Source organism: Phyllostomus hastatus, unplaced genomic scaffold (genome assembly GCF_019186645.2).
Source record: "Phyllostomus hastatus isolate PE091 unplaced genomic scaffold, TTU_PhHast_1.1 phas_contig_133, whole genome shotgun sequence".
NCBI lineage: Eukaryota > Metazoa > Chordata > Mammalia > Chiroptera > Phyllostomidae > Phyllostomus > Phyllostomus hastatus.
In genome coordinates, this window is record NW_025333577.1 from 1,937,431 (window position 1) to 1,948,088 (window position 10,658).

Here is a 10,658-nt window from a genome sequence, read left to right on the forward strand (position 1 = left end):
CTTAAAATTATTAAAAATTGCCAACAGAACTGTAGAAAAAAGTTGTATCTGACTGAAAAACTTTTATGTAAAAGAAATCACAGAAATCAATAAGAAACAGACCAATCGGCAGGACATAAAATAGGCAACATATTTGGGCAGATTCTTCATTAAAGAACACAATAATTATTAGGCTAGAAGAGTTGTTTCATATTAGTCATTAAATTGTAGCTTAAAACTTCAATGAGAAAGCACTACAAGTCTGCTAAGATGAAACCAATTAAAAAGAATCACAATACCAAGATTGGGCTCATTGGGGTTGTTGATAAATATTATCTGAGGTCTTAACTCTTTTCCCCCTTCACTGACATTTTCCCAGATATATTTCTACCACTGTCTTTTAATTACATGGTCATTATTAATATCTTTCTGTAAGTTGCATTTCATAACTTTTTTTCTGGCACATGAATTCCTCATGCACAAGATTCCCAGCAATCACCAGAGTAATGATCACTTCTAATCAAAACGAAAAGAGATGATGGTGTTCAGATTCCCCATTTGCACATGTGTTCTGCTTGAGGGCACTGTAGTCACTATCCCATACCCAAATAGAATTTGGTAAGTTGCTCTCCATTTTAGAAATATGTCAGATATTTACTGGAATTGCATATAACTTATAATATTAAGTTGGAAATACTTAATGGGTAATCAATGTTGTTCTACAAAGTAAGGAAACCCACTTAGAGATGCAATATGGCTCCAGAAGCAAAGGTGTCTGTATAATGCTGTACTCTGTGTTTTAATTTTCTATAGCCTCAGGCTTGGCTGGCATTCTAGAAAACTCAAAGATAAACATCATACTTCTATGAGGGAGGTTAATGAATGTACACAATGTAATAACTGCCTGATATTATCTATTAATTTAGGAATGCATTGTTCTTTCTGGTTGTCTACATGACTACCCATGATATGGTTTTACTGTTAATCCTTATAGAAAGGAATCCTGTCCTGGGAGCAGTGTGCATTCTTTCCATTTGGCCACCACTGGGAGAAGCTGCATTGCCCATGTATGTAAGTGTCTCCTATTAAAGATCTTAAGAATTTGAATAAGGCTACATTTAAATTCTTCAGAGTGGGAGCTGACTGTAGACTTTTGGGGCTTTCCTCAACAGACCATCACTGAAGACACGGAGAGATGTTCTCTGTGGGAACCAGAGGCAAAGATAACTCCTTGTCCTCCTCCTTGAGGGCAACCTAAATCCCTCCCTATCTTCCAAGTCCTGGCTCAGACTAAATATCAGAGAGTTACAAAATCTATTTATGATTCTGACTCCATGTATTTGAATTGGCAGAAAATGTTTACCACAGTCCAGCTAAGAGTGGATGCATTTTGTGTCTGAGTTAAAACACCTGTCCATTTAGATTTGTAGTATTAAGGAATAACTGGAATAATACTTTTCACCTCAGGGAGCATTCTGAGTTACACAGTCAGAAGGAATGTCTCCAAACAAGTGATCAGTTGCAGCCCACACTTCTCAGACACCCAGAACCGCCTCTGAAACCTAAAGCTGTCGTTTCCCAGCGCCAGTAGCTGAGCCACGACCTCTTTTATTCGCCAAGGTCAGTGTCTGGAATGCTAAAGTCCCCTGTGCTGCTGAGGAAACTACATTACCCAAGAGGGCAATGCAAACAACGACTGCTGGCTTAAGGCCCTGAACCGATGGGAGAAGGGTATTTAGTGCGTGCCTATCAGATTGGGGCGGGATTTCCCTTGTCCTCTTGGTGGCGGTCATTTTGAGTTCTCCAGTTTGTTCTTCAAGTCAGAAGCTCCGGAGCGTGAGGTGGCGACCGAACAGGCGCCAGAGAAGTGCTTCCTGATGCTCAGAGGCACGTCCAAAGCTTGAGGACCAGCAGCTGACCGAATTGGGGCTTCTGAGCCTCGCAGTCTCAGCTCCGCTCACAGTGTCCGCTGGCCAGTAGCCGCGCTGAGGCGCCCTGCTGAGGTGAGTGCTCAGCCCTGGGGTCCTCTCCCCTCGTCCGACCGATAGCGAGCGCTGCAGCTCGGGTGCGGGGCGCCAGTCACGTCCTGCAGCCCAGGTCCTGGCATTTGGGACCGCGAGGTGCTCCTGGGTGACATGGTTTGACAGGCTGAGGGGCCACTGCGTAAAGACGCACAGGGGTGGCTGCACAGGGGCGGCTGCACAGGGGCGGCTGAACCGGGAGAATCGGGAACACCCAGGCGCTGCTTTGTGTCTCAAGGCAACGGAGAAGCTGAAGCGAAGTTGTACGTGAGGAGTTGTAGTTTTTTTCTCTGGATACCGGAGTGGTGGAAGGTTGTGAATAAAAGAGGGACCTTAGCTGAGATCGGGTTGTAATGTTTTCCAAACACAGCTGAGAGGCCAGAAGAGGTGACAGCAGTTGGAGAGAGGAAGGTGAATCCTGTAAAAGCTGATGTGACTGCACAAGAGAGTCTGCACTGAGAACCGAGGCCCTGAGGTAGTGCAGTCAGCTCCAGGGCTCCTGGCCCCTGGCAGGTAGAGGGCCCTTAGTGGCCTGCCTGTGGGTGCCGCGGTGGCCAGGCTCTCAGCAGACAGTTCTCTTTCCACACATTCTGCGACTGCAGAATCCCTTAGGATCCTGGTTTGTGTTTCAGGGCCTCCCACTCTTATGGTCTTTGAGAGAGAGGTGTTTGGGGACGTGGTGCCACTCTTCCAGTCCTTGAGTCTGGGGCCCTTGAACTGACACCAAGCCCAGGGTCCTTAGTTCAGATTAAGATTTATATGAAGTGGTTCCTGTTTTTGGCAACAAGTGAAATGAGATTTGGGAGATCTTCCAGGCAAAGATAGGAGGAGAGGCTGAGCTGAATCAGGGAACTGTGCAGTTTGCTTTTGTTTTTATAATATGGGACAGATGGGAAAGGAGTCAGGTGTAGAGCAGCTTTGTGTCAAGTTGGGTGTGTGTTTGGCTGGTCATGGGGGATACAGAATATTTTGAGGGGTGGAGGCAGATGATCTAACCCAGGTCTCATTAGAATACCTGTGAATGTGGAGGGTGAGGGGCATAACTAACTTGGAATCCTAGAACAGAAATTGATGATGGAATGAACCATCCCCATTCTGACAGGATATGAACTTTGCGGACTTGGCCATTGCCTTCTCCCAGGAGGAGTGGGGGCTCCTTGGTGAGGCTCAGAGACTGCTCTACTATGATGTGATGCTGGAAATCTTTGCCTTTGTAACATCTGTTGGTAAGACTTTTGCATTTGCCTGGTGTCCTGAGGTGATATGCTATCTTCTCCATTTTCTTTAGAGGTAGCTTTGTCTTTTTCACAGCAAGACCATTTGCTATGCTAATTTACACCACTTTCTTGTCATCTGTGCTGTGTCTGCCAATGCAGAGCTGTGTGGAATGCACTGGGCCATGGACACCCTAAGCATCCCTGTCACCTGTTGTCTCAAAAAGTTATGGAAATATCCATGAGTCAGAAATCTTGCAGAGAGCTTAATAGATCCCACCTTGTTAACATGCCTTCTCTTTTGCTTGGTGACTCTACAAATTAATGGCCTTGAGCTCTTCCTCACTGCCTCTAGCTAACTGTTCATTGTTACTGCCTGTGCCAGGTCATGGTCATTACATAAACTGTGGGTATTCTTGTAAAATCCTCCTCAATTGTTCTTTGTAATATTGTCTTCCCTGAATACTATTGTATGAAGACTTGCTCTGAGCCAGTGCTGGCTGCTCAGTACTGTGGTCTTTCATTAAGGCTTGGATTATTCAGATTCTGAGATTCTTTCACAATAGAAGGTGCAGGAAGAAAACTGGTAATTTTCACAGGTTAGACAATGCAGGATAGTCTTAAATGAGGCCTGGTCCTGGTGAGTGGCAGCTGGATGAGGGCATGAGATAAGGGCTGTATTCAGGTCATACCAGCAACCTCCCCTGTGTCCAGTATTGTTTTGGTTCAAGTGCCACTGGGCACAAATTATTTTTACCTTTTGTTTCCAATACTTGACACTTTGTTGACTTGTCATTTCATGTGTGACTTTGTGGCTCCTGACTACCTTCACTTTTGTACTGTCTGTGTGTCAGCATTTTACTGCACTTCCTACTCTGCGGTATTGTCAAACATCCACCTGTGCATGTTTTATGAGGTGCATATACATCTTTAAGTAGTCCTCAAATACCAGCTACTCATTTATTGAATTTTACTGGGAGAAAGATGTAACCAACATTCCGCATAGCTTGCCCGTGTCACCAGCACACACAGTGTTAGCAGAAGACTGGGTTGTGGGTTTGGCTTCTCTTTCATGTGGTGCATGTAACCTGTCCTTTTTTTTTGTTTTGTTTTGTGAAGTGTCCCCTAATTTGTGGTTTTAGAGGCCCATTACTATACAACAGCCCCTTATTTAACCTGTCTCCAGGTATCTTATTTTCAGATAATCCCATGAAACCAATGTATTATGTCTGACAGTCTTTTGAAATGGGCCTTACTCCTTCCATCAAAGTCAATATCCATTTCCTCAGTATTTCTCTACTTTCAGGGTGTTGGCATAAGATGGAAGATGAAGAGGCCCCTGCCGAGCATATTGTATCTATAGAAGGAGAGTCACAGGTAAGGGTTTCTACAACAACTCCAGCAATGCAGAAGACCCATCTCTGTGAGCAGTGTGTCTCAGCCTTGAAAACTGTTTTGCACCTGACTGAGTTCCAAGCAGCATACCTTGAGCAGAAAGCATTCTTCAGTGACGTGTGTGTGAGAGGCTTCTGTATCAGTGCAAACTTTCACCAACAACCAAGGCCTGCCAGGGGAGAGAATCCCAGGAAAACAAATATGGACAGGGCCTGGTTTGTGACTAGGTGCAGGTGCTGTGTATCAAGGGCACTTTTCACCAGGAGAGAGGTTGAGGAGGACTTCCCGGCCATCTTAGGCCTTCTCCAACACCAGGCCACTCATAACAGCGAAGAGCCACTCAGTTGTGGTGAGAGTTGGCAGGCCTTTCATGGTGGAAAAGGTCATCATCGATGGGGTGAACATGAAATAGTTGCCAGCTACAACCACAGTGTCGTTCATTGTCATGGTGTCTGCTCGGGAGAGTGGCTTTATGAGTGTAGCAAATGTGGGAAAGCCTTTAGACAAATCTTTTACCTCATTCGACATAGGAGAGTTCATATGGGAGAAAAGCAATACGAGTGCAGTGTTTGTGGGAAGTGCTTTAACCGCAAATTTTCCTTTATTCAACATCAAAGTGTTCACACAGGAGAAAAGCCGTATGAGTGCAGTGTTTGTGGTAAATGCTTCAGCTGCAAATATATCCTCATTCAACACCTTAGAGTTCACACTGGAGAAAAGCCTTATGAATGCAGTGTTTGTGGGAAATGCTTTAGCTACAAATTTAATCTTAGTAAACACCAGAAAATTCATGCTGGTAAAAAACCCCATCAGTGCAGTGATTGTGGAAAGTCCTTCGGTGAAAGCTCTGCTCTCATTCAACACAAAAGGGTTCACACTGGAGAAAAGCCATATGAGTGTAGTTATTGTGGGAAGCCCTTCAGACAAACCTCCAGTCTCATTCAACACTACAGAATTCACACGGGAGAAAAGCAGTATGAGTGCAGTGTTTGCGGGAAATGCTTTCGCCGCAAATTTAACCTAATTCGACATCAAAGAATTCACACTGGAGAAAAGCCATATGAGTGTGGAGATTGTGGGAAGTTCTTCAGCCGAAGCTGTAAGCTTATTGAACACCAGAGAGGCCATACTGGTGAAAAGCTGAATGAGTGCAGTGTTTGTGGGAAACGCATTCGCCACAAATTTAACCTCATTCAACATCAGAGAATTCACACTGGTGAAAAGCCGTATGAGTGCAGTGATTGTGGGAAGTCTTTCAACCAAAGTTCTGCCCTCATTCAACATCAGAGAGTTCACACTGGAGAAAAGCCTTATGAGTGTAGTAATTGTGGGAAATGCTTTAACTACAAATATATACTCATTCAACACCAGAAAATTCACAGTGGAGAAAAGCCATATGAGTGCAGTGATTGTGGAAAATGCTTTAGCTACAAATACATACTCATTCAACACCAGAGAATTCACACTGGAGAAAAGCCGTATGAGTGTAGTGATTGTGGAAAGTTCTTCCGCCATAGCTCTGGCCTCATTCAGCACCAGAGAGTTCATACTGGAGAAAAGCCGTATGAGTGTAGTGATTGTGGGAAATGGTTTAGCTACAAATATGTACTCAATAACCACCAGAGAATTCACACTGGAGAAAAGCCGTATGAGTGTATTGATTGTGGAAAGTCCTTCAGCCAAAGCTCTGCCCTTATTCAACACCACAGAGTTCATACTGGAAAAAAACCATATGAGTGTAGTGAATGTGGGAAATCCTTTCGACGACGCAGCCAACTTGTTCAACACTGTCGAGTTCATTCTGGAGAAAAGCCTTATGAGTGTGGGGAATGTGGGAAATACTTTAGCTATACATCTAACCTCATTCAACACCAGAAAGTTCATAGTAGAGAAAGACCTTATGAGTGTAGTGAGTGTGGGAAGTCTTTTGGCCACAAATCTCACCTTCTTCGGCACCGGAGAGTTCACACTGGAGAAAAGCCCTATCAGTGTAGTGAATGTGGGAAGTCTTTCAGCACAAGCTCTTCCCTCATTCAACACCAGAAAGTTCACTCTGGTGAAAAGCGATATGAATGCAGTGATTGTGGGAAGGCTTTTAGCCAAAGTTTTAAACTCATTGAACACCACAGGTGTCACACTGGTGAAAGGCCTTATGAATGTAGTGAATGTGGGAAGTCCTTTAGGCAGCGCTCTAGCCTTTTCCGACACCGCAGAATTCACACTGGAAAAAAACCTTATTAGTGAAGCAAATATGGGAAAGCCTTTGGACAAAATTGTAACCTTATTTGACATTAAGAAAGATCATACCAAAGAAATGCCTTATGACTGTAACGACTGGCAAATCCTTGTGACATCCTCCCAAATTGTCCACATTATCAAGTTTATTCTGGAGAAAAGCTTCATGAGTGTGACATATGAGGGAAATCTTTTAGCACTCCTCTAGCCTCCTTGATCACTACAGAGTTCACGCTGGAGAAGAGTTGTATGAGTGTAATGAATGTTGGAAGTCCTTCAGCCAGACCTCTACCCTTATTAAACATCAGAGAGTTCACACTGGTCTAAGGTCTTGCAAATGTGGTATATGAAGAAAGTCCTTTAGAAATAGCTGTAGCCTTTTTGACACCACACACTGTAGACTAGAGAACAGCTTATGAGTGCAGCAAATATTTTTAAAAAGTACCCTGACTGGTGTGGCTCAGTGAGTTGGGTGTTGTACCACAAACCAAAAGATTGCTGGATCAATTCCCAGTCAGGGCACATGCTTGGATTTTAGTCCAGGTCCCTAAATGGGAGCATGTGAGAGGCAACTGATTGATGTTTATCTTCCTCTCTCTCTCCCTCCCTTCCCTTCTCTCTAACAAGTGAATATTTTTTAAAATGTCCAAAACACCTTAAATTTTTAACCTGATTTTCACATAGGAAATTTAACACCAGAGAAATGCCTTATGAGGGTAGTGGTTGCAGTAATTGTATTGGGGAAAACTCGAGCCTCACTAATCACTGGAGAGTTCACACTGGAGAAAAGCTGTGTGAATGCAGTCTTTGTGGAAAATGCTTTAGTCACAAATCTAAGCTTATGCAACACCAGAGAATTCATACTGACAAAAGACATGTGCACTGAATGTGCAAAATCCTATAGTGAACACTGCACCTTACTCAACACTCAAGTTCGTTCACAAATCTCACGTCTTTATATATACACTGGGGAGCTCACAATGAAGAAAAGCCTTAAATATGCTTGTAATGTTTTATTTCCTCACTATAACAGCACTGGAAGAGACTCTTTACAACCATTTACCTAAATTTAAATTTGGTGGAATGTACACTGTGTTAGATTTCTCATAAGTTCCAGGAAGAAATGAGGCTTTAAGAAGTTTCATTTTCTAACCTGAACTGTGCTATCACCAGATTGATGTCAGTGCCAGTTTTTGTGAGTAAAGCCATTTTATTTCTATAACTTGGCTCACCTGCAAAGTGTGTGTCGGTCACAACTGCAACGTACTCAGGGAAACTGACCCTGGTATTCTCACTTGCTTGAGGAAATTATGAATACTCCAAGCTCTTGGCATGATCCTCATTCCTTTCTGTCTGACTGTTGACTGAGCTGACCCACATGGTTCAGCAGACCCATCCTTAGCTAAGAAGGACTTTTTCTTTCAAGGACATTGTTATCACATTATGCTGGGATGAATATTTCTAAGTTCTCATTCACCAACCTGTAAATTTGTAAACTGCTTGCTGTTCACTGCTTTTGATAATGATTTTTGTGTGTGTGTGAAGGTCCTTTCGCTTTTGTACCTTTAATGTTGGTGGTTGTATTTAGTGGGTGGGATGATTTGAAAGGAGAATTGTGATCTGTCAGCATGTAGAAGTAGATAGATATTATGGAGATCCGAGACTTCTGTGCTTGGGAAGGTAAGGTGTGATGGCAAAAATCACTCTTTGTTCAATATAAGTTTTGTAATTATACCCAAGGCCTTGAAAGAAAGAATGCATGACTTTGTGGTCCTAATTTGTAGCCTGGTACCATAATTATTGGGGAGGTCAAAGATCACCCCAAGGAGGAGGCTTTTGTTGTACTTCTATGAACAAAATGGATTCTTTTGCTTTGTTTACATTTATATTACATAATTCCCAGCAATGTTGAAGGGACCTACTCCACAGGTTGTGCAAGGAGCCATGTGCCATTATGTGCAAAATTTCATAGATTGGTGTCATTTGTTATAAAACTCTGGGTTACATGGAAGCACAATTGAGACAGAAACACTGTGTTAATAGGGAATGGAAGAGACTGCAGTAAATTAGGTGGGAGGTACCTCTTCTGAATGTTCATCCACAAATGTTTCAGGGACTATGGCTAGTGTGACCTGTGTATACAACATTCTGAGGCCCTCCATAACTGTTTCCTAACTGTTTCATCTGCCTCATTGGCAGAGAAAATAATCTAATGGTTTGTGGTCTTTTCCTAGCCTCTCTGGGGTGTTCATCTCAGGGTTATTGCTCTATAGGCAAGAGAACAAAACTAGCGAGAAGGGTGATTCTGTAGTCAGTCCTAGGATGTGTTCTTTGTGACCCAGCCAGCGTTGCTGTTGATTCAGAATGCAATAGTCTTCATTACTTGCCAGTATTTTTTAAAAAGACTGTATATTTATTTTTAGAGAAAGGAGAATAGAGGGAGAAAGAGAGGTTGAGAAACATCAATGCAAGAAACATCAATTGGTTGTCTTCTGTCTGCTCCCCCAACAGGGGACCATACCAGCATCACAGGCATGTTTCCTGACCAGGAGTCACCCTGGTGACCTTTCACTTAGTAGGATGGTGCCCAAGCAACTGAGTGCCTTAGTCAGGCCTGCTTGCCAATATTTGTTGCCACTGAGGCAGACTGCCCCTCACAGGATATGAAAAGAAAGGAGGTAGAGTTTCTGTACAGTTGAAAACCTGATTTTTTTACAACCTAATTTTCTAAGAAAAGAAGGATATCCAGGTTTTTATTTTGAACTATTTTATAAAGCTTTATTCAGGTATACATATAATGGACATGTGACAAAGTACACTTATCTAATGTGTACTGTTTAGTGAGCTTTGACATAAGGATAAACTGAAACTCACAGGTAAAAAAAACTTAACTGTCACCCATATACAGGTTCAGCAAAAATAGGTTTACAGTTGTAAGTATGCAAAACACCAAGTTAATTCTTGCATTATTATTTATTATTATGTTATTATTTATTTAAAAAACTGTAAACTTATTTTTGTCCTACCCTGTATTTAAGTTACCTCCTGCCCTTTTATAATCTCTCTCCCTGTCTTCCTTAGCCCTCCAGCTGGTTGTTGATTTATCTTCCTTTACAATAGATTAGTTCATGTATTATACAATTTTAAAGGCATTATAAGGTGTATATCTCTTTAACAAGTACTTTTATGCTGCACAGTTATTTTGTGATTCAACAATAACACTTACGTAAAAAGCTAATTCTTTTATTTCTGAGTAAATTTGTGTTATATAGGTAATACTTTGTTTATTCATTTATCTGTCTATGGTTTGGGCTATTTCTAGGTTGGGGTATTACAAATAAAGCTATGAATACTTGCATTCAGTTCTCTATATGTATATATGTTTTATTTCTCATGCTGTTATAGTGTCAGTGAATGTTTTGTATTTTTAGAAATGCAAAACTATGATCTAAAATGGTTTCCTTTACCTTCCCATTCATCCACAGCATAAGAAAATTCCATTTCTATCCTTTTGTAGTTCATAAGCATGATGATGGGGTGTTTTCGCTCTTGTGTGACATGTGCCTCCCACAAACCTTGTTATGACTTTGGCACATTACCTGCCTGACATGAAAAAAAAAAGAAAAAGAAAATTCCATTTCTTCTGCAACCCTGCCAGCACTTGCTGTGGTTAATCTTTTTAAATATTAGTCCTGGAAGTCAGTATAGTGGTAACTTGCTTTGGATTTTATTCCATTTTCTTAAGAATTTATAATGGTTATCTTTTTTTAATACATTTATTTACTCTGTCTTTATTTCTTTTGATAACATGTCT

The 10,658-nt window shown here is 41.9% G+C and overlaps 1 protein-coding gene and 1 non-coding gene across 2 annotated transcripts; both read left to right on the forward strand.

Moving 5' to 3' along the window:
• The first annotated feature begins 1,562 nt into the window (after positions 1 to 1,562).
• LOC123826061 (zinc finger protein 345-like) lies at positions 1,563 to 6,979 on the forward strand. The gene is made up of 3 exons (XM_045849837.1): positions 1,563 to 1,982; positions 3,103 to 3,226; positions 4,521 to 6,979. The coding sequence occupies exons 2-3, from the start codon at positions 3,106 to 3,108 to the stop codon at positions 6,848 to 6,850; spliced, it is 2,451 nt and encodes an 816-aa protein (XP_045705793.1). The 5' UTR covers positions 1,563 to 1,982; positions 3,103 to 3,105; the 3' UTR covers positions 6,851 to 6,979.
• A 3,370-nt stretch (positions 6,980 to 10,349) lies between these two features.
• On the forward strand, positions 10,350 to 10,453 carry LOC123826949. Its single transcript, XR_006787150.1, has one exon. It is a non-coding gene; the product is annotated as a small nucleolar RNA U13 (small nucleolar RNA).
• Positions 10,454 to 10,658: the final 205 nt, after the last annotated feature.

Bases quoted from the DNA above. Each gene is read 5' to 3' on its own strand.
- LOC123826061 (XM_045849837.1), top strand. From the start codon at position 3,106: ATGAACTTTGCGGACTTGGCCATTGCCTTCTCCCAGGAGGAGTGGGGG. The intron at 3,227-4,520 runs GTAAGACTTTTG...CTCTACTTTCAG, and splicing joins TGCCTTTGTAACATCTGTTG to GGTGTTGGCATAAGATGGAA.